The following is a 24,087-nucleotide window of genomic DNA, read 5'->3' as shown; positions in this document are numbered from 1 at the left end:
CAAAAACTAGGTTACCCAGGTCAAAGAAGACACCCTTGCCTTCATTAAGGCAGTGTGTTGGTTTCATAAGTCCTCATATTTTTAAAATGTATGTTAGGCCCACAGGACACAGCCTTACAGAACTAAGAAAAGCAGATGGGAGTTCCTGCTGGGGCACAGTGGGGTTGGCAGCATCTCTGCAGCGCCAGGACACAGGTTCAATCCCTGGCCTGGCACAGTGGGTTAAAGGATGTGGTGTTACTGCAGCTGCAGCGTAGGTTGAAACCGTGGCTCTGATCTGATCCTGGCTGGGGACTCCATGTGGAGCTCCATATGCTGTGAGGCGGCCAAAAAAAAAAAAAAAAAAAAGGAGCAGATGTAGAAAAGGGAGAGGCATGGTTGCTGGTGTGAACTGTCCTGCTTCAGGCAAACACAGAGCCCACATGTGGAGACAAACACACACACACACACACACACACACACACACACACGAGTCCTCTTCATTTTTCCATTTTGAATGCTTTCACATCAGGAGCTACCTAGCTAAATCTGACCCAGGAACAGTCATCTCTACCTCTGGAGGTTCTGATTTGAAAACCCTTAGGATTTAAAAGAAAAAAAAGTCACTAATGCAGTGGCAGCTCTGGACTCCGTGCATCACTGTTGTACAAGACTCACCATGTTCATGCAGCTTCCAACTTACAGCTCGCTATGTCCACCAGGAGGCAGTAGGCATTATCTGCCGAGGCTGGCCAGAAAGCCAGCAGACCATGCTCATCTGGCAGCAAAAGGTTTGGTTCCAGGGACAACTCAGATGAGCCAGAGTCTGGAATCCTGTGCTGTGGCCAGAGCTCAGCTCCAGCCCCAACTCCCATGGGCTGTTCCCAGCTGCAGCCTTACACTGATGCTTGATCTGGGGCAGCAGACACTGTCAGCTGCACACACACTCTTCCAAGACCCAGTTTTATTCCACACCCATGGCCATGTGCCCTACAGAAGCCAGGAACCATCCCAGCCCCAGAGACTGGATCCTCACTAGTAACCCAGAGCTTTTAATTCCAGCCTCCTTGCCAGGCTTTGGGTTACAGGAGGTTAGATGAGAGTCTAGCTGGAGAGACTTTGAGGGAATCTGCTGCTCAGCGTCTTCTGTACAAGTTTCCTCACCTGTTTAAACCACAGAGGAGAAAGGGGGGATCGGCTACCTGCAAACGCAAGTAATCAGATGCAATCTCCTTCCTCTGAAACCACATTCCCGGTTTACAGAGGGACGACACGCGCATGGGCGCGCACGCACACTCCTCTGTTAAATGGAACGCGCCCTGGGTGATTCAGCCCCCTGCCTCCCGGGCTCAGGGTCCCTGGGGAGGGGCGTGTGCTCTGGACCCCAGCTGGGAACACCCTCCAGCACCACCACTCACTTCAAAGTCCGCCTCCTGCGGGAAGTTTATGCGACCCCGCCTGCCTCTCTCCCAGGCTCTAACCTAGAGCACTGACTGCCCGGACTTGTTCACGCCTGGTCTGCCCATCCCCGGGTCTCCCTCTGGTGTCCACACTCTGAGCACACATCTCACGGACCCACCCGGTAACTGAATGAGGGGAAGAGTGAATGAGGACCGCGTGAGCACGAAGCGCTGCTCTCCTTCACCACAAGCCTGGGGGTTCCTTTCCTCTCCTCCTCCTTGTGGCCTTTCCTCCTCTTACTCCTCTGCAGAAGAAAAGACAAAAGCTGAGATAGAAGATCCTCGGCGCTCAGCCGCTGAAGAGGGCATAGGTATTTCTCGAAAAGCCTCGAAAGGCACGCCTGGCCTTCTTGGGGTGACAGAGGCACGAAGGACGAGGACCGTGTGGTCACCACGATCTCCTGTTTTCTATGGTGACCAGGTCCCCTGCGGAAACCGGGGGTGGGGCCCCTTAATATTAAGGTCAGAAGTTAGAGAAAATACAGCGAGACTCGCACACAAGAAGCCTTCAACAGGTGTCTCCTGAGTGCAGGAGGTGACAGAGCATTTTATGCTTAAGGGCTCCGGGCTTATCCCTTGAGGTTTTTTATTATAAACATAGGATGAAATGTGAATACCAGTAGTAACTCCATGTAATAAACTCCAACTTCTATACCTGATCTAAGGTAGACCTTCAAGCAATTCTAAAGCTGAAAATACACTCTTGGGTCATTTTGGTTTTTACTTCAAGACTCCTAAGGCCAGAACTCAAAAGAGAGGGCTGCCAGCAGGAGCTTTCCAGACCATCTGCAGAAAGGCCTGCTCCATCACAGCAGCTGCATCTCGGACAGCTGCTCTTCTGGGTAAAAGCTCTGGGGCTGTGCTTCCCACGAGGCAGCAGAAAAGAGCACTGCAGAGAGCGTGACCCACTGCAGAAATGGGCAGCGTGCTCCAGAGGGTGTGCAAATCCAATTCCAACTCTGTTCACTCGGTAAGGTGTTACAACGTGTGTCACCTTTCCTTGCGTACTATCAAGCCAACACTAAAAACTTCTGCAAGACCTTTTATGTTACACGATGGACTAAAAACTGCAGCCGATGTTCAGATAGTTGAATGAGCACCAAACGCTACGAAGTGTAACCAACATGGTTCTATTAAAAACTCTCTTCAACTATGGCATTCCGGGACAGCAATACAGTATTTTCTTTACAAAGCAACTGATATAAAAATCTGCAAATGCCGTAAGTTCAGTTATAGGCTATTATTTTCACATAGGCATGTCATCAGGTTCTTTCAACTCTTTCTCGCTTTCGACTCTTTCCTGAGGTATTTTTTGTGGTTTACTTTTATTGTACTGCTGGATGCATTCTCTTTGATTGTCCTTTTCTAAAGTGATTTCGAAAGACCTGCAAAAAATTTTATTGCATAGGACACTATTCATGACACACAGATTGGGAACTGCAAATATGTGGCATTGGAACAAGTCTTACAAATATTGCATTTTAAGAATCTGTTACATACATTTTTTTTTTCTTTTTTACAGTTTGTCTCTTTAAAAAAAAACTGAAGTTACAGCTAAGAGTTAACTACGTACAGTGAAGCAGTTTGGGAATGTTAGAGATTAGAAAATATGATGAATGATACAAAGGAAAAAAGCCATCATTCTTGCCGGCTATATAGTGTATTGCCTTCAGAAGCAACTGTACATGTGGTAGTCAGTTCATAGTTAAATATTTCTACTAATCTGTTTTAGGAGAGCAAATGTCTTTCAGGGTTTCCAGTTCCTCTATGAGCTTCTTGTTCTGAACTTCCAGCACTGCAACCCGACTCTCCAGACACTTGACATACTCTTTCTTTCGACGGCGACATTCCTTAGCAGCTTCCCTGCAAGAAAGTAGAAGCAAAAGGGCAAACAAAGCATGTTTCGCACGCTACTGACACCGCGACTGAAGCAAGCCTGGTGACGGGGATCACGGCTGCCTTCCGCATCCTGGAACAACATTCCCAAGTCAACTTCCACACACTAAGCCCAACTGGGTTCCTTAAGAAGGGTCACAAGGGTCCCTTCCACAAGTCCACACGGCAATGAGCAGGACGGCGGCACCTCCTGCCGGGGTTAGAGTTCAGGGCAAACAAGGTCCACGTCAAAGCCAGTTACTCTGCTTTATGGCAATAAAGGTCTTTGAGGGCCTTGAGTTCCTCAATGAGAGTCTTGTTTTGGTTTTCAAGCACAGCCACACGGTTTTCAAGACATTTGACATATTCCTTCTTCTTCCTGCGACACTCCCGGGCGGCTTCCCTGGAACCAACACAAGGCAAATGACTACAGGAACAACCCGTCAGGACCATCCAGAGTGGCTCGTCGACCTCTGCCCCCCAGCGCCACCGCCGGTCAGGCCTCGGGAGGGTCCGGACAGAGCCACACTCGGTTGTAACCAAGCACGTGCCACCTGGTGAGGTTGCCTGAGGAGCGCACACGACGGCAGAGCGAGACAACTCGCCCAGCGTTCTGTTCTCTTAGGGCGCATGTCCCATCACAGTGACCAGAAGCTTCTCAGTAACCAGAACAACAGGACCACCTCCCCAAGCGGAACTGCTACAAACACATGTACAGATCTTTCCGGGTCTCTTATTTGGGTCCACCAAAAGCCATACCTTCCATCACAGTGAGCTAACTTGATTTAAAAAAAAAAAAAAGATTAGAAAAATGAATCCTTAGAAGCCTGAAATGTCGATGTTGGAGAGTTTAACTCTTCAAGACTAAATCAGTACAACAAACATGACTGCAAGCAACAGTTGATCAGCTAGAAAACAATATGGATAACAATAAACAAATCATGCACAGTTTCAAAAACCAGAACTGAAACAAAAGGGACTCTGCTTCTGACAACTACAGAAGGAAAGAAGGGAGGGTACAGAACACGGGGTCAGAAATTCAGACAATGGCAACCCGGGCACGTGGGACGCCACAGCAGAAATCAGGGAAAGGATGTTACGAGACACACATCTGCTAACCGATTCCTGGGATTTAAAGCGTTGCAGATGCGCCCCAAGAAAGCCCAGACCAGCAGCCAAAGCAGCGCACACGGATAAACAGATAAGCCGAGTTAGTCATCTCCACGCATAACCCCGCCCAAACCAACAGATACAGACATTTGCTCTTTCTCCTTTTTTGGGGGGGTGGGGTGGGTGAGGAGGTAGTAACTGCATGGTTTAACTCCTCCGTAGAATATACCCTCTGATAACAGCTTTATTTTGGAGTATACCCTTGACAATAACTGCCTTTGGGCTACTCATCACAGCAAAAAGCCTGCATTGCAATAGATAACTTAAACATACATCAACAAAGGTGTGCTGAATGCTCTAACTCTGAACCAGGAGGGACATGTGCACCACATCTGGCCCGTTCTGCTTTATTCTTAGGATAGCTGACCCTCACTAACAGCTGGTTATCAGTGTTTTCTCTGCAGAGGAGAGGTCTTGAAATCCCAATGAACTGCAGGAAAAGCTCAAGCCCTGCTTCCCAGCCGAGAACAATGCCGTCACCCTGTAAACTCACAAGGTTCTCCGACTTCTCCACCGGGGCTCAGAAAAATTGACAGTGTAAAAGTGAACCGAGTCTGATTTAAAAAGATGAACTCAATGTCAATGATGCGTGGGGCAAAGTCAAGAATAAATCCAAGTACACGTAAACATTTGTCAGTTTGGGAATGTAATTCAGCTCTTCTACAGAGGAACTAAAACACCAAAGGTTTCATGATGGAATCATTCTATTAAATTCTAGATCTGGAAGGAAGACAGTCGCTTTACACAACAGGTTAACCATTAAACAAAGTTTTAAATATTGAAGAGCAGTGTGGCGGGATGTCTAATTTTTAAAATCTTATTTACCAAGCTGTACTATTTACTGTAAATACCCAGACTCCATATTTCATGTGCCTGCCTGCAAGTCACGAGTCAAAATGCTCTAAGCACAGAGCTCTGGACGGTCACATTCCTAAGGAGGCCTGAGTGATGGAAAACACCTGTTTCTTCTATTAATAGTGAGCTCGGTCTTCAGGGCTTGCATGGGTCTGGATGCTTCCTTAGCATGGGGAGGAAATACACAGCAAAGTGGAAAAGCTGAGCAGGTTGGTAGAGAAATAAAGGCTGTTGCTGGGTCGGAGAAATACACTTCAGTATCTATTATGAATGCCAGCCAAATAATTTATTCCTTCCAAAAAGAGAACGCATGAGAGGTCTTTCACGTTAATGAGTAAATCCAACACACTCTCCAGGAAGCTAAATCTGCAGCTGACCCCGCTGTGTCTCCAAGGTGACTCCTGTGTGGCACAGTGTGGCCTCTGGGTAAAGACGGCCTGCCTCTAGTTCCAGGCTCCGTCCAGTTTGGGCTGTGTGATCTTAATCAGCTTGTTACCTGACCTCTCTGAGCCTCAGTTCCTCCTCTGTGAAGTAAGGAGAATAACCAGACCTGTTCTCATGTGCAAGTCACGTGCAAGCTAAAGAAATGGCAGCAACAATTGCTGAAAACCGGCTCAACAGACACTGAGCGATCTAGTAGCCATTTATCATCTGCTTCTCTCTTGCTCTGCTCTGAAACTGAAATCTGGAAGCTAACATAGATCCTTCTCAGAATCCCATGCAGCTAGGGATTCTCTTAGCTATTTCTAGCCAATGAAATGTGTGAGAAAATGAGACAGGGAACCAGAAGTGTACGTGCCGTAGGAGGTGTCTCTCTCTCTGTGCTGGGGCTGTGGGTAATTTTATTTCTTCCTCTTGCTTTGTATTGGTACTCAGCCAGAATTTTTCAGACTAGATATGGAAACTTTTGTTTTTTTCTCGGTATAATAGAGAAAAAACAAAGTTACAAAACAGATAAAACTACATGTAATGGACTTAGAAAAATTTAAACTCACCCTCAAATTTATTTTGCTTAAAAGAAGCTAAAAAATTATAACTATCAGGAGTTCCCACTGTGGCTCAGTGGGTTAAGAATCTGATTGCAGTGACTGGGGTCTCTGCAGAGGTGCAGGTTTGATCCTGGCCGGGCCTAGGGAGTTAAAGGATCCAGCACTGCCATAAATGTGGCCAGGATTCAATCCCTGGACTGGGAACTTCCATATACCACGAATGTGGCCATAAAATAAAATTTTAGAAAACTACACTTATCACCTACTTCACAAAGCAAATACCAAGTACAAAATGAATATTTGTAATAAAGTCCTTCCATTATCATTAAAAAAATTAATGTACCCTTTAGACATTAGCCTAAAATGTATAAGGATATACCTCCTGCTGATAAAGTAGTTTCATGGCTGAAACTCTGATTAGAAGACTACCAGCAGTACACACAAAGCACAAACCCACACAAAATGCCACAAAACACAAAACTTGGGAGAACTAGCTGAGGAAAAGCAGTTTTTAAAAAGCCCCATGATAATAAATTATAACCCCAAGTGGTTGAGGTTTCTCACGAAATGTCTTACCTGTTTTTCATTAGCCTCAGCTCTCGTTTGCGTGTTGCCTCCTCTGCTAGTTGCTGGGGGCTGTGCAGGCTTCCCGGAGAGGCAGCCATCACCACTCCCTGAGGCAAAGCAGTAGTCGGAGCTCGGATCTGATAAGTCGGCATGTCACCAGTGGCAGCTGCAATGAAATAAAATACCACAAGTTATATAAACAATTTACCACTTGATATTTTATATAAAATTGATTTGGAAATAACATACTTCTTTTTATATGTCATAAGAGATGAGGTTGCTAATGTTTAAGATGATTATTCTGAGCATTATAGAAACCTTAGGTATTAAAGATCCCTTCAGCATTTGGAACAACGATTCTCAGCATGCTTTACACATTTCATAAAAAAATGTCCTAATGCATTTTAGAAAGGTTTTTATCAAAGGCTAAAGTAGAGAGGCTTTTCAACCCTTAGTTCATTTAGCCTAATATCAGTGGTGGGCTGATAAATGTTTAACCACCAGCTCTCTAGGGGGAAAAAAGCCCTGGTCTGTAGTGTCTATGGATTCCCATGATGTAAATACTTTCACTATGGCCAATTTCAAGCTACCAGTGTGACTTCACTGAATGTAGAGTTGGAAAGACATAACACAGTAAGTAGCACACCATTCAGATAAAGTAGATGTAAATAACCTCAAGAATGTAAATGAAATTATTGGGAGGGTGGGTTTTATATATTTATTAATATTATTTTAATGTAATTTTTATTAAATATGTGTGTATATGTGTGTGTATACATACATATATATAGTTCTTAATAATGGCTGTTTTTGAAACCCATTCATAAAAATCCTGAAAATTTAATAATTGACCTCAGCAAACTAGTACAAGCTGGCCCTAGAACACCACTGCAGACGTTTTGAATTAATCAGAACATCTCCGTCCTCTGAATATTCCAGTTAAGAGATTTGCCTGACCCTATATCATGCCTGAAGCAGTTCCTGAATGTCTTTGTATAAGTCTAAGTCTTATTAACAGATGATGACTGAGGAACTACAAGGAAAATACTAGCTGTGTATTTTTAGCTTTAAACCAAGAACAACATAAGAAACAGGGAAGCTCTACTTAAAAATGGTCTCTCCAGGGAGGGATCATCTTGATCTTTCTTACATTTCTTAGGATAATATTACATTTCTAAGCCTTTGTTTTTCTGTTTTGTTTTGGCTGCACCCAAGGTGTAAAGGAGTTCGGGGCCAGGGATTGAACCTGAGCCACAGCAACAATCAGAACCAGAGCAGAGACAATGCCTAATCCTTAACCCTCTGAGCTACCAGGGAACTCCTAAGTACTTGTTTGTTTATTTATTTATTTAGTCTTTTTAGGGCAACACCACAGCATATGGAAGTTCTCAAGCTAGAGGTCAAACTGGAGCTACAGCTGCTGGCCTACACTACAGCTCATGGCAATGCCAGATCCTTAACCCACTGAGTGAAGCCAGGGATCGAACCTGCATCCTTATGGATTCTAGTCAGGTTCATTACCTCTGAGCCACAACGGGAACTCCTTAAGTAGTTGATTTTTTAAAAACACATTTTCTAATTATAGTATCATCACAGTTAAATGATAATTTAATGTTTATTTAGTATTCAGATTGAATACTAAAAGTAGGACCTCAACGTGTCCTAATTTAGTTTCAAAATTTATCTTAGCTACTGCAATAAACATAGCTTCCTAGAAAGGACAGATGGATTTAACTGATGAAACATGTTTTTACCACCAACGTTTCAACTTTGAGAACGTCTGGTCCAGAATTAACTTGACATTCTGATGAGATATTATAAAATACATGCTCTCTCAAAGCTAAATGCAAGAAAAAGATTTTTAAAAGTTATCGACTCCTATAAAAATTGACCTGAACACAATGCCAATCAAAATATGAAATGCATCACTGCTCTATTTCATTATGTCCATGGTATAAGAACTGAAATCCTACCCAAAAGGGAAACAAAATCTTTTTCACTTAAACAGAAATATTATCATTGAAAACAGCAAAGCAGTTTAAAAGTTTAAGCAAAAATTGATCTATGTGCTTCTTTGGGGTAAATACCAGGTTTTTTTTCCCTCTAGGGCCATAGGGAAATGAATAAAATATGGCCTTGGGTGAAGACTTTCATAAAACTAACAAAAATACCATTTATAAGGTTTTTCCTTCTATATATATAATTTAATAAACAATGGTGATAAGTAGTATCTGCAACAGACATAAGGATCACCAGCAAAATCTCTATGAATAGGCTTGGGAAAAATGTTAAATTTGTCTCTGTGACTTCTTAAAACTACTGTATACATAAATGTCCTATTATAGGTCATAGAAAATTTTGAAATATTTTGAGCTATTTGAGAAGGTATGTTTTAAAAAATCAGTTTAAACTGTTAACTTGCTAAAAGGCTTTTTAAAAATATTTGAATGCTATTGCCAGAGGAGCTAGAAGGTGCACAGCACCTAGTGCTCTCGACTTGTCTTTATCCACATCAAGGGAAGGTGGTTATGGGATAATAAACGCTAAACAATGGAACAGCTGGAGACGACAGAGGCTTTCTAAAACTGGAACAATGGCCAGTGACGAAGGAGAAGTTCACGTGTCCACATGTTGACATTTGCAGGCAGCTAGGATGCAGACCTGGGTCTACGGCTGCTCTTGCCAAACACTGCTCACAAGGAGTGCAGTAAAATGAATGGAAAGGTACAGAGGGGTTCCCCATGCTTGCTCTACTCTTGTGTTCATCTGCTGTCTTCTGTACTACAGAAGATAGAGCAGAATGCTTAAAGGCTATGCAAAAATTAGCTTAAGAGCATCCATTTTTTAAATTTATTTTTTATTTTTAATTTTTTTAGAAGGAGGAAGAGTTTACTTATTATTTGCAGCATTAAGGAGAATACCCAGATCTTTCCCAAAGCCGTGTCTCCCATTTTTTTAAAAAAAGGACAAGGTGGGGGAGAAGTTCCCATTGTGGTGTAGCGGAAACAAATCCAACTAGCAACCATGAGGCTGTAATCCCCTGGCCTCCGCTCAGTGGGTTAAGGATCTGGCATTGCCATGAGCTGTGGTGCAGGCTGGCAGCTGCAGCTCCGATGTGACCCCTAGCCTGGGAACCTCCATGTGCCATGGGTGCAGCCCTAAAAAGAAAAAAAAAGAAAAAGAAGAAGAAGAAGAAGGAAAAGGGGGGGGGCGGGCATAAATACTATATAGGTGAAAAAATAAAGTTCACCCACCAGTCTTAAAACCAGAAATGGTTCTAAACTTGTGCCAGTTTCCCAAAGTTGAAACTACCTTCTAAGGGCCAAACTTGGTACCATGAAGAATGGCAATTCCAAAGGAAGGAGTCTTAAAATATTTTGAGCAACAGCTAAGGGGGAAAATATCGCTTTAAAATGATAACTTGGAAAGGAACGATATATTTGGCTCTATTGGTTATGGGATGTTAGCTAACAGACTGAGTTTCATTAGGCTGGGTGTCTTCAGACACGGTTTATATTCATTTTGTCTCCTTCAACAAAAATTAGATTCAAGCTCATTAGTTCAAGCCAGAAATAGGAGTCAGTATAAATGAGGAGGAATTAGCATAAATTTCTGTAATACCCCAAAGAATCTATATAATGGTACATCTCGAATGGTCACTGAATGAGTATCAAAGGATGAATCCCATCTATTTGAATATGACCTTATTAGTAAACATGTGAATAAGATATGGGCACAGAGATTCTCTTGTTTTGATGAAATCCAAATGTCATAAAGTTTTGTTTTTGAAACAAGGTACATAGAGTTCCAGTGGATTCAAGGGTGATTTAAACCAGTTAGATTACCAAGGATCACAGTTCAAAGAATCATACTACATTCCTTGATGACATACTCTCATCCCCGTACTCTTCTAAAGGCCAATTCCTGTTCCAGCTACTAAGTAGGTCGAATTATTTTTTATTCCAGAATTTCATTGCATAAAATTATTTCTGAAGATAAATGGGTCATCAGTGGGGGTTTTAAACTCACGATTTAATAAAGATAAGAAAATGACATTTATACACTAATTTTATTCTAAGGGGGTAAACTTTAAAGACAAGTCAGGGATGTCTTTTTTACCTTGGTACCTTCTAGAGTCGAGCACAGTCCTTGGCACATAATGGGTGCTTGGTGAGTTTACATGTGCACCACAAAGTAAATGTTTGAACTCCCCAGCTTTTTGCAAAAATCCCACTGTCATTTAGAATATTTAAAATAAGCAGTCTTATTATTATAAGGTTATAATTAGTTATTATAATCATAGCTAAGCTAAATCTTTAACACTAAGCCATGGAAAGCCCTATAAAATGTCATGTATTTATTCAAACCGGCCTTTCTTGGTAAAAGGCATTCTTTTCTTTTTTCTTTTTTTGGCTTTTTTAGGGTCACACCTGAGGCATATGGAAGTTCCCAAGCTAGGGGTTGAATCGGAGCTGCAGCTGCCAGCCTACACCACAGCCACAGCCACACCAGATCCAAGGTGCATCTGTGACCTACATCATAGCTCAAGGATCCTTAACCCACTGCTCAAGGCCTCATGGATACTGGTCAGATACTGCTGAACCACAGTGGGAACTCCCAAAAGGCATTATTTCTTACGTCTTCCCTTAGATACTAGTCATCCAACCTGGCATTTTAGAAGCAGAGAATCTCAAATTATAGTGTGTTTCCAACCATCTAGCTCCTGGCATGAAAAAAAAAACAAACTTAGGTTTAGGATAAATATTTCATCAGAAAAAAAATTCCTAGAACTCTCAATTCTGGTCAGTAACTTCATACCTCTCTTTGTAAGCTTTATACACGGTACACAGAAAAAGCATGGGGTTTGGACTCTGGGTCCTAATCCAGCTCTGCCACTTACCAGCCATGTGACTTGGGGCAAGTTCAGTTTCCTCATCTGTAAAATGGGGACACATGATCTGATTTAATACTCACAATAAACCCTGTAATGTATGTCAAAGTGTCTAGCACAGTGCCTGGCACATGGTAGGCTTTCAGCAAATGTTAGTTCCCTTCCTCTTCCCTTCCTTAAGCTCTGAAAGACAATGTTCCAAATTATGCTTATTCTGTATATTAGTTAAAAGGCATAAAACCACCACAAATATATTTTCCCCTGGAGTTTCCCTTCTAACAAACCTGGGTAATAGAATGACTGAAACATATGGCTCTTATTCCTTATGTTTAAAAATATCCCTCTTAAAAAACTTTTATAATTTCTACTCTATTTTATGATATCCCCTTAGAGAATAAATGATTAAAAGCTAATATAAAATGTCCTTTTTAATGTGCATGATCATTTAGAAGAGAACCTCGAAGGTGGAGAATCACGAATAAACAAATGATACAATCTCATCAGACTGGTAATAAGAAAACCGAAAACCTCGCCAGTCAAAGAGGTGTTGGTTTCTTCCAGACAAACAAACAAAGAAGAAATGAGAAATAAGAAACGCCTGTCTGGATAGCTTCCAAAATGAAACAATTTATCGACACCCCAAATGATGGTGATTTTACTTGTTTACTGAAATCTCTATAGCACTGAGCACATTAGCTGAATAAAAACATGTTTATATGTGCAGCTCCTACCTTCATATGTCATTTTGCTATGTGTGGCTAATCCCAAACACCTTGAAATCACGAGCAATGAGGTGACTTAGGAGTTGCACTTGTGACCACAGGCTTCTTCCCCTGGCTCCAGTGATCCACAGACCTCTTTTTTCTTTTTTGGTCCCCTCTCCCCGCCACCACATCAGTACTCATAATGCCCAAAGCAGGCTTGTCCTGCCTGGCGTCTCACATTGTCAAAAACTCTCCCTCCTCCACTGCTTCACTTTTTCGAGGAAAACCGAATCCTATGTAAATGTAACTAAGCACTGAACATTTTTGAATTTGTTACAATTACTATATAACACATAGAACATGGAGAATTAAGCCAGTACACATTTTTTATTTTAAGTTACACGTAAGAGACCTTGCTGAGTTGTTTATTAAGTGAAAATCTTAAAGTAAAAAAAAAAAAGTCTACGTAACTGACGAAATTATGCATATTGAAATTTAAAGTTTTATCTAATAAATTGGCCTACGACAGTAATAATAAATATTCTAGAGAAAAATCCATTTTGACAACATGATGCCAACTTTATTTTGCATGTTTTAGAAGCAGTGTATAGTATGCCATTATAATGTAGCTAACAGTAGCATTAATTTATCAGTGGCAGGTGAATTTTGAGGACTAGGGTGATACGGTGTGAACAGAACCAGGCAAGGAGTCGGAAAATCCCAAACTCCTACTTGCTAGCTTTGTGAGCTAGAAGAGCCTTTACCCACTCTGGGCTGTGTTCAGTGATACGCAAATGAGTGTAACAATATCTGGGCTGAGTGTCTCAGTGAGAATGCATGGGAAGTATGTGGCTTCCTCCTGAGGACTTTCCTGATCCTTTAACCCACATTCCCAGCTTCCTGTGGGGGTCTGACCATTGGACAGCTTCTTTGATTGCATTCGCCACATTTGTATTTATGCTTATTTGTAAAGTTAAGTGATTTTAAAAAGTTTAAAGTTTGCATAAATGCAAAGTGCCATCATAATTATTTTATTAGGCAATATGTTCACAAAGGCAAATAAAACTGGACAAGACAAAACTATTATCCCAAATTATATTTCATTAGGAAATTTTCAAAAATAGTGGGGAAATAACATAATGGCCATTTCAGTATACCTTCCACACAGGTTTGGAGGTTTACGGAAACTTAAGGCAGATGAGTGACTTGGGATTTTCACTTCCAACATGATTATAACTTGCTGTGCTACCAACTTGAACAAGCTGTTACGGACCTGATCCAAACTATTCTTTTATGAGAAAATTTCCGAACAAAAAACTTCCCAGAATCCTCCTTTCACAAAGGTGAAATGTATCCTTATTCTCATGCCTGAAGTATTAACTAAGATACCATTCTCCAAATTTGAATAAGTTGTAACATTTGTTTTTTTAACAATTCAGAAATCCAGGCTGACTACCATTCATTAGAGTTTTTTAGACTTGGAGGCTAAAGGATACAGAGTTAGGCTCCTAAACACAATCAGCTTATAAATAAACCCCAGGGAGTTCCCGTCGTGGCGCAGTGGTTAACGAATGGACTAGGAACCATGAGGTTGCGGGTTCGGTCCCTGCCCTTGCTCAGTGGGTTGACGATCCGGCGTTGCCGTGAGCTGTGGTGTAGGTTGCAGACGCGGCTCAGATCCCGCGTTGCTGTGGCTCTGGCGTAGACCGGTGGCTACAGCTCTGATTCGACTCCTAGCCTGGGAACCTCCATATGCCGCGGGAGCGGCCCAAGAAATAGCAACAACAACAACAACAACAAAAAGACAAAACAAACAAACAAACAAACAAAAAACCAAACTTAGTTCTAACATAAATTTAACCTATATCCAATGGACTCAATGATATAAATGATCAACTATCAATATTAACTTTCACGTAAGATTCTATGATCCTGTAAGCACATGCTCTTTAAACTTTTCCCAGACCAGTCATTATTTTGGAGCCTAATTTTGGTCTAGATCAGTTTTCAAACTCTTAAGTTGTAAACACTGAGCAAGTCATAAAACCAATTTCATAGGTCAAAAACAGCATTTAAAAAATAGAAAAGTATGAGTACATCACATAGAGTATATATAAGTACTGTTTTTGAAATGTTTTATGTAAACATGCTTGTTTTACACACGACAAACACAAGTCTACTGCCTCATCATGTAAAATGTGGGTCATGGTTAAAAGAAGATCTAGCTCAATCCACAAAGGGGGTTGGGGGGCGTTGGGGGGAGATCCCAGAGGGGGGCCCCAAAGCTGCTCTACTACACCTTCAAAAAAGGCCCTTAAATGCTCTTTGGGCTCCTCGAAAAAGCAACAAAAATATGCTGTTCATTTTCAAATAGCATTTTAAATAGAACTGATTCTGTGAGAACTGACCAGCTTTCCAAAAATAATAATTTCAAAAAGTACAATGAGGTCTTATGGAAAAAGTCTGACATTTTTTAATTTCAGCATTTTGAAAATGTTAAACTGGAACAGGTAAATCATGTATAAGCATTACGGGTAAAAGTGTGAAAAAAGCCTTTTCAAGGATAGAATGTTCACTCTGGAAACATAAATGTATAAAATTGTTCACTTATTTATAAGCAATGGTTAAATTTTATGGAAAAACTTAAAAACCCATTTAAATTTTTTCTCTGTCTTTTCGAATCATTTATCTTTTATTATGATTCTCTCTCATGTTTGGACATGAGAATTAGAATTAAAGGCTTAGTAAAGAAAAATATAAACTAATAATTTTTAGGAAATAAATGTATGCACAAAAATGCCTTTTGGTTCAAAGACGCCTATGACACGCAGTGGTTGAAATTTTCCTTTAAGCCCATCTACATCTTACAACAGATCTGTCACTTGAGGGCTTCTGCCATCTACTGCACCTCTAAAACTTCACAAAAACTTCTTTGAGAAAAACAACTGAACACAGGCTTCGCTTGCTCAAGACAATGGAATGTTCCTACCCAGGAAGAGACCCACTAAGTGTGCTGCTACGGTGTGGTGAAGTACAGGCACCCAGGCCTCGGGAATTCAACTGCAAACTCAGGGCCCGGCTAGCAGTCCGAAGGCACTCAACTGCAAGTACCTAAGTCACAAGCATTACCTGTAACTGGCAACACCCCCGGACGGAACTGCAGGTGGGGCGGGAACTCAAAGACGAGCACTCCCCTGACCTGGCGCTAGCGGGCGCTCCATCCCCAGGCACCCGCGCAGGCCCCTCGGGCCCCCGCCAGGCACACACACTTACCTCGGCAGAATCGCAGAATCGTTAAGGCGAGGCTTACGGGGACCTGCTAGGGGTCTAAGGCGCAGTCGGAGAGGGTGGCAGCCCCCACCTGCGCGCGGCCGAGCGGAAAGAACTGACTCAATCGCAGCGTGACTCGGGCTGACGTCAGTGTGCAGCTCGCCTGCAGTTTAACTTTCCACTCCCTGCCGAACCGATTCCAGGAAATGTAATGACGTGGGCCCTTTGAACCCGGTTAGCTGAGAAACAGACCATTTTAAACAGGACGGAAGGAACGGCAGGCTCACAAACACCCGTGACGCGCTGGGTTTCCTATTCTGTTTTGTAGTTACGTCTGAACGCAGCAATAAAATCGGAAGCTTACTTTTTTACAACTCGAACAGAATGCGTGCTTAACTTGAAGCTGCACTGGATCTGCAACAGGTTGCAGATGAATCAACAGCTTATTTTAGCAGAGCAAATGGAGACAGAAAGGCTTACCGCCTTGGTCAAGGAAGAAGCAGCACAGTGCTGAGCAAAGAAGCAATTATGCTCAGATGCCTTCACAGAGTTTCGAGTATATACGGCTACACATTAGAGGAAACTTCTTACTCCTCGGCTACTAGAAAATTAATACTTTTTGAAACACTCAGAGGCCCCTAAATAATTCTTCTAAGCTTCAAAAAAAAAAAAAAATCTGCAGAATTTAAATCCCTCTTTAAAATTCTTACCTGTTTCATCTCCAGTTACAGCCATGACGGGCTTCTGCATACAGAACTGTCTTGCTTCCTCTATCACAGGTCCACATAAAGTGTTCCAAACCAGCAAGCATGTGCAGGGTAAGCAGGAGTACTGACATCACAGTGACATCACTAGCCTATCACTGCCATCAATTTGCTTTGTCACAGGCGAGCTCACTGAAACCAAACCCTCTAAAAACCCGTCCTGTAATAAACCATCTCAGTGCTCTTGTTTCTCAGTTCTACATAAAAATTGAGCTGGGCTCTGGCAAAAAACAACTCATTAGCATTAAAAGTTACATGGCTATTTCTCAAGGGGCTACTTTTGTTTATTTATTTTTATTGTTCTGTCCAAGGTTTCTAAGTAAACAGAGTGGGCATAAACCCTATATGTTTTTCATAACTCACAGAAGGATGAAAAAAAAAAAAAAATCTGACAGTCAGCCCAGAGATACACTGTGAAACGCAAAGAACTGTTATTTCACAGATACTTCTAAATTCACCAAGAATATCCAGCCACTTTAGTTCACTTAACATTTTTATTTGCTACAACACCATAAAATCCAACTTTTCCTAAGATGACACAGAATTTGTTGATTTCACTTGAAAGGAGTAGATGCTGAAATTTTAAAAATCCACTGTGCCAAAAGTAGCAAGTATTATATGGCATTCTTCCATAAAAATATTGAACCATATGAATTAGCTAATATTCAACCTTTTCAGCCCACAAAGACCACAACTGCATGTGGCTCAATCTAATACACCATTTTACTGAATTTAAATCCCTTGAGAAGAATTTTGTGATTTAAAAAAAAATTAATAAATCACAATTATTAAATGTGCATTTAAAAAAACATGTCCAAAAAAATAAAATAATAAAACACATGTCCACTTTCACTTGATCACTTAATGAAGGTTCTGCACATGAAGCATTGGATCACTACTGGAAATTTAATGATTATGAAGTTGGGCAAAAGACCGGCCCAAGTTCAACAATGTACCAGACCATCCATAGCTCAGGGTGAAAATGATCTGCATCTCTACTGCACAAAAATAAGTGACATGTTATTGACCTTTTATCTTTATTGGTGAGTTTACAAAGCCCATTCCCTGTAAGATGAGATTCAGCGCGATCGAACGGCAATCAAAGAGCATTCCACGTGTTTGCCTTATTCAGCTCAGCACCCCTAGTAAGACAAGGACTTTACACTCAGACGCTTAGGAGGTGAGACATCAAGGGTTCTAGTACCTCTCCAGAGCACATAAACTGAAGACATCCTGGTTGAGTAAAGAAGTCTGCAGACCACTTAAGAGTCCACGAGGGTCTCTTTTCCATCCCCGCCACATCTAAGGCCTTGGTTCCAAGAGGACTAGTCAACTTTATGTCAAATGTGAGAAAGTTCAAACTGATTTTAAGCTCAACATTTCCTGAAATTGGCACGTAGGTTCTCCAAAGATATTAGTGTAAAAAATGGGTAGAGAAAGGAAGGAAAGAAGGGAGGTTGGTTGCTTGGCTGACTACTGCTCTTGGTAAGGTTTTAATAAATCCCCTGGGTCAGATAAACTCGGTTAATCAGCACATAGGACTAGTAACATTTTCACAGAGGAAGAGTATTTCACTTTCATTCAGTAAACGGTTATCGAACATTTATCATATGCCAAGGGACTGTGCTAGGGACCTTAGATCCCTATCCAAACAGAAGTCACCTTGTGGGCAGGACACAGAGAGTCATGTAAAGAGGGGAGAGGGGGATCCGTGCCCTAAGCGGGTGCAGGGGGAAGAGGTCATACAAGCCAGATTTGGAAGGTGTGGGAAGGCTTTCTAGGGAAGTGCTATCCCATGTGAAATCTGAATAATGTGCAAGACTAGGCAAGTGTTCCTGGCAGGGCAAATGGCTTGGTGTTTGAGGGCCCTTGGAGGGAGGGGGGGGGGGGCTCATTACAGGAAATGAAAGAAATTCAGCCCAGAGAGGGAGAAGTTCCTTTCCTAGGAAGGGAAGTAAGGCCTGGATCAAGCTGGGCATGGGCTTGGTTAGGGATTCTGACTTTGACTAACGAGAACAGGCATTCACTACAGGGTTTGGGCAGGAGGCTGACACAATTACACGCATATTTTAGAAACATCACCCTGAACTACAGAAGTGAGAGCAGAGTGGAGAAAGGGAAACGCTGGAGGCAGAGACTTTTGTTTTTAAGAAATATTAGTAGCTCCTGGAATCACTGGCAGGAGTGAAAAAAGGGAGCCTAGCTAAACTTTCAGGAGAAATTGCCAAAAGACCAGGCCAAAACAGGAGCTGCTGTTTCTGGCATGATTAGGAAAATCAGGACCCTGTTCCGTAGCTACCAGCTTCAGGGCAGCCACCTGCAGGGTAGGGGTCTCAGTAACGCAGGTCAGAGGGATGAGAGCAGAAGGACTGTGACAATCGGAGTGGAGAGGAATGAAGAGGAATGGCTGGAGAAGGGGAGGGAGAGAGACGGTGACACCCAGGTTTCTGGCTTGAAGCAGCAGGATGCTTAGTTACTGAAACAGAGAACAAATGGAGAATTGGGGAGGGAAAAATGGATGTGTGCCATGGGCAGGGATGAGCTCATCCAGGGAGAGCCCTCAAGCCAGGTAGAAGAGGTCCCCGGCCGCAGCTGAGCACCAAGCACCAGCAGCTCCAAGCTGGGCAGAGGAGGCTGGAAGAGGGTCAGGAGTATCCCTGAAGGTCAGGGAGGAGGAGTCAGTCGTGCTAAGTACTGCGGAGGGATCGACCAAGATGAGGGCTGAGACTCAGAGAGAAAAGGCTGTGACCTTTCAAGGCAATGACAGGGTGGATGATGGACAGAAAGCCAAGAATGCTCATGGACCTCACTATGTTTACAAAGATTTACTAGAACCCCTGACCAGCATTATTTTTAAAAAGGAAAAGGAGAAGGAGTTCCCATCGTGGCGAAGTGGAAAACAAATCCGACTAGGAACCATGAGGTTGTGGGTCTGATCCCTGGCCTCGCTCAGTGGGTCAAGGATCCAACCACTGCTGTGGCTGTGGTGTAGGCCGGCCGCTGTAGCTCTGATTGGACCCCTAGCCTGGGAACCTCCACACGCTGTGGACATGGCCCTAAAAAGCAAAAAAAAGAAGAGAAAAGGAAAAGACCAGGCAAGGAGAAAGAACCAGAGGAATAAAGACTGGAAGGGAAAAATACAAACATCTTGCTTGCGTTGGATATAAACATTCACGGAGCATCAAAGGGAGATTCACCAAGAATCAGCATATTATTAGAATTAGAGTTTAGCAAGGTTCATTGGTAAATGGTAATTAAAAAATCAGTATTTCTCTATACCAGCAGCAACAACTAGAAAAATGTAACAGAAAGCTACCACTCACAATAGCAAAACAAACAAACAAAAAACCATCAAACATTTAAGAACTAATTAAAGAATGTGAGACCCCCATGGAGAAAATTTTAAACAGTTAAAAGAAGTTAAATCTGAATGTGTAAGACATTCTGTGCTCTGTGGGTAGGAACATAAACTGGTGCCACCACCATGGAAAAGAGTATGGAGGGGCCTCAGAAAACTAAAAGTAGAACTGCCATATGATCAAGCAATCTTATTTCTGGGTATTCATCTGAAGAAAATAAAAACGGCAGCTCAAAAAGATGTCTATACCCTCATGTTCACTGCAGCAATATTTACAATAGCCAAGACATGGAAACAATTAACAGACAAATGGATAAAGAATATGTGGCGTGCAATATATCTAACAGTATATACGTTACATAATATATGTGCACCTATATTATAGTATATACATTACATAAGAGATACATGTATGTTATAGTTTATGTGTGTATATATATTATAGCATATATTACATTATATGTATATATTACAGCATATATGTTACATATATACATATACACCATATGTGATATATAGAGCATATACAGTGGTATATATACAATGTAATTTTATTCTATCAATAAAGAAATTCTGCCCTTTGTGACAACACAGATGGACCCTGAAGCCAGCATTGCCCTAAGTGAAATAAGTCAGACAAAGACAAATACTGAATGATCTCACTTAAATGTGGAATCTAAGCAAACAAACCCAAACTTAGAGGCACAGAGAACAGACTGGTGGTTGCCAGAGACAGGGAGTGGGGGTGGGCGAAATGGGTGAAGCAGGTCAAAAGGTACAAACTTGTAGTTGTAGCATCAGTCAGTCCTGGAGATGTGATGTCTAACATGGTGCTTGCAGGTACATATGTGAAACATGCTAAGAGAGTAGAACTTAAAAAGTCCTCAACACAAGGAAAAAAAAAAAAAAGACGATAACTATATATGGTTAAGGATGTTAACTAGACTCACTGTCGTGATCACTTACTGTGATTCATACAAATGCCGAGTCATTACGTTGTACACTTAAAACTAATAATGTTGTGTCATTTATACTTCAGTTAAAAAGATTTCAGTTCTTCCTAAATTAATCTATAAATTAAATGTAATCTCATCATTGGTTTTATTATTATAATTACTTGGAACTCAAACTTATTCCAAATGCATATGAGAAAACAACGGTTCACAAAAGCTAAAAAACGCTAAAAAAAAAAAGTTAGAAGACAAAAAAAGGGCACTTGTTCTGTGACAACAAAACCAGTGTGGCTCTGGCAAGGCAGAACAAAGGGTGCTGAGGCAGATCGGGTCTGCGGGAGACCTACGTGCTGCACAATTAAGACTGCCCATAAATCAATGGGCAAAGGACAAACTGTTAGTGGGGAAAACTAGTGCCATAGCTTTTGGGTTCCCACCCAAAGCTATGCCCAGAGCTGGGCCACAGGTAGATTAAAGACATAATGTGAAAGGTAAAACCATAAAGCTAACGGAATCAATGCAGACAAATAGCTTTGTGACTTATGGAAGAAAAAGTTCTTAAAGTCCCCAAAGTAGAAAAATCTATGTGTGTATTATTGATGTAAAACACAAAACATTAAAAAAAAAAACCCTCTTCTTCTTAAAGTATCGTTTTAAGTGGATCTTCCACATAACAAAGATATAATTAGAAGAAATAAGCATTCTTTATGATTATTCCTTTAGACAAATAGGGTTGATGAGTACCAGGGAAAAAGAATGAGTGCTTTAATTTTATATCTAAAAGAAAATACTGTGAATTTGTTTTTAACTCCATAAATGTCACTACTTTAGCTCTTCATACACTTTTCATCATAATCCATATTAGCCCCCCAAATACCTAAGTAAATAAAACTAATTATCAAGAGACTCATCAATTAAAATCTGCTTTTTTCAATACTTGCAAGACACTTATACTAAAAGAACTGATATTACTCCCCTTAAAATTTGTGCAAATGCACCAAGGGGAATACAGTTACACTGAAGCACTGAATTTTTGCAAGTTGTATTGAACACATTATAGTTATTTGAATGAAATCAAAATAATGTGTTACTCACTTTTAGCTGAAATCTTAGGTTACCCTAAAAGCTGAGGGCTACATCCCAACTGCTTTATTTCACTACCCTCAGCTTCCATAAGAGGTAGAACAGATACCTTAGAATTCAAATATACTAAGGATGGTCAAAAGAAAAACAAAAATCAACATTTGTTTTGAAAGGTGAGGTCTAAAAAGAAAGCCTGAGTATAACAAGCGGGGAGAAAACACAAATTCAGTGTCTCATGGACTGGATACTTACATCTTCCTAGACTAGATACTAAAAACATATTCAGTACATTTATAACCCCCAAATGAAGAATATTTTCTTAATTAAAAACTTCATGTTTCCAATTTCTTTTTCCCATTATGTTACTCTGAATTTAACATTTCATTAAATCCAATAAAACCTGCTAAAAATTGAAAATTGTGTAATTTAACTTGTTTAATATACTACAATATTTCTCCTCTAAACCTTTTAAAGTGCTCCCTCTCCCCCAACCAAAAAAATCTACCATCTGTATATTTCAGAAAACTATGAAATCACCACTAAATGGTGAGCTATCGTAACCCACAGATATTCTAAATGCATTAGATGAATGACATATACCTTGAACCACCACCTGGCTGCCTGGGACAAAGAACTGCTGTGTGCCATCAGCTGACTGTGCTGCGTACTGTACAATTGTAGCACCTGGCGGAGGAGCTCCTGAATTTGTCATTGTTAATGCCTGCAGTCCCTGAACACCATCAGATCCTGGGTTAGAAATCTGGATTGTTCCACCTTGGGCTATAGCAACTTAACAGAAAAAGAAAAGAAATATTAGAGAATTTCAAGATTCATTTTTAATAATCCCACATTGGAAGAATATACTTTGGATCTATTTAATGACCAAAGCTTCTCACTCTCAAGTTACCCTTAGTTCTCTAGGCAGAATGGATAAAGATATCCTCCTTTCATTGGACAACACTCTGAAAAAGCTCAAAACACTTGAAAATACCTTATGTTTCAGAACTGCTCGATTACATAAAACTCATGGGATTTCCCACTGTGGCTCACCAGGTTAAGAAGCCGACTAGTATCCGTGAGGATGCAGGTTCGATCCCCGGCCTCACTCAGTGGGTTAAGGATATGGCATTGCTGCAAGTTTCGGTGTAGGTTGCAAATGCAGCTCAGATCCCACATTACTATAGCTGTGATATAGGCTGGCAGCTGCAGCTCTGATTTGACCCCTAGCCTGTGAATTTCCATATGCCGGCAGATGCAGCCCTAAAGTGAAAACAAATAAACAAACAAAAAAAAACCCCCCCAAAAACTCATGGAGTTGTCCTTCTCCCTGGCATTCATCCAACTTAATTATTTACGAGGAAGAATGAAGATGTAGACAGGGAGAAAGCCCACTTTTTAAATTTTTCCATTCTTTCACCTATCTTTAGGTATAAACATTATTCTAATATTTAATAAATGGTCAGTTAGCTTCCATTGAGGATTATAACTATAATGAATTTGTACCTTCATTCAGCTACTTGTCTAACTTATCAAAAGAAAGTAGCTTTTAACGGTATACATATGTATATGATTAACATATATGTTTCAAAGCTCAAGTCTACAAAACTGTAACCTTTATCATTTTGACTATGCCAGGAGAACTCTGAAATATAAAATATTAGGTTGGAAAGAACCCTAAAAGGTAACTGTATTGAAAGAATTTGTGCTACAGTATTGACCTCTACAAAATGTCTTGAATAGCTGTAGCTAATGGTAACAAATATGAGGTGGACTGCCTTTAAACACTGAGACTTGCCAGTCATGTTTAAAAGTTTATATATTAACAGAAAGTTTCAAAAGAATAATTGATTGAATGTTAATGTTTTAAAATTTCACTCTAATAGACAAATAGGTAGTGTGTTAAATGTCTGGGAGTTCTATATACTTTAACATAAAGTTATAGTATGTTTTACTTTAAATACTAGAGATTAAGTGGAACCAAGGACTATTCCTAAAAACAAAACAAAACAAAACAAAACAAAAACATATAAAATAGCTAACTAGACTTTACAATGGAGATAAAAATAACACATAATCAGAATAACACAACATCTATAAATCAATGTAAATGCCTTACAGGAATCGCGTAGTAGCGTCTAAAGTATATTCTGAATATTTCTGAGTCACTCC

General features: G+C 40.9%; 1 protein-coding gene across 21 annotated transcripts in view; it reads right to left on the bottom strand.

Annotated features, from left to right (window-relative positions):
- Positions 1 to 2,553: 2,553 nt before the first annotated feature.
- The window catches only part of CREM (cAMP responsive element modulator), a 66,255-nt gene continuing 44,721 nt past the window's right edge, over positions 2,554 to 24,087 (bottom strand). For 6 of the 21 annotated variants that reach the window (XM_047754752.1, XM_047754754.1, XM_047754765.1 and 3 more), the window contains 3 exons: positions 22,519 to 22,707; positions 6,905 to 7,061; positions 2,554 to 3,717 (listed from right to left, as the gene is read on the bottom strand). In XM_047754752.1, the coding sequence (XP_047610708.1) occupies positions 3,573 to 3,717; positions 6,905 to 7,061; positions 22,519 to 22,707 (491 nt within the window). In that variant the 3' untranslated portion in view covers positions 2,554 to 3,572. Of the gene's footprint in view, positions 3,718 to 6,904; positions 7,062 to 11,795; positions 11,832 to 11,869; positions 11,970 to 15,763; positions 16,000 to 16,470; positions 16,677 to 22,518; positions 22,708 to 24,087 lie in introns of those variants that run through there. The other 15 variants (XM_047754753.1, XM_047754757.1, XM_047754756.1 and 12 more) reach the window with 12 other exon arrangements.

The sequence above is a fragment of the Phacochoerus africanus genome, chromosome 12, assembly GCF_016906955.1.
Source record: "Phacochoerus africanus isolate WHEZ1 chromosome 12, ROS_Pafr_v1, whole genome shotgun sequence".
Lineage (NCBI taxonomy): Eukaryota > Metazoa > Chordata > Mammalia > Artiodactyla > Suidae > Phacochoerus > Phacochoerus africanus.
The sequence above is the reverse complement of the archived record's forward strand: the minus strand, read 5'-3'. Positions and strand labels throughout refer to the sequence as shown.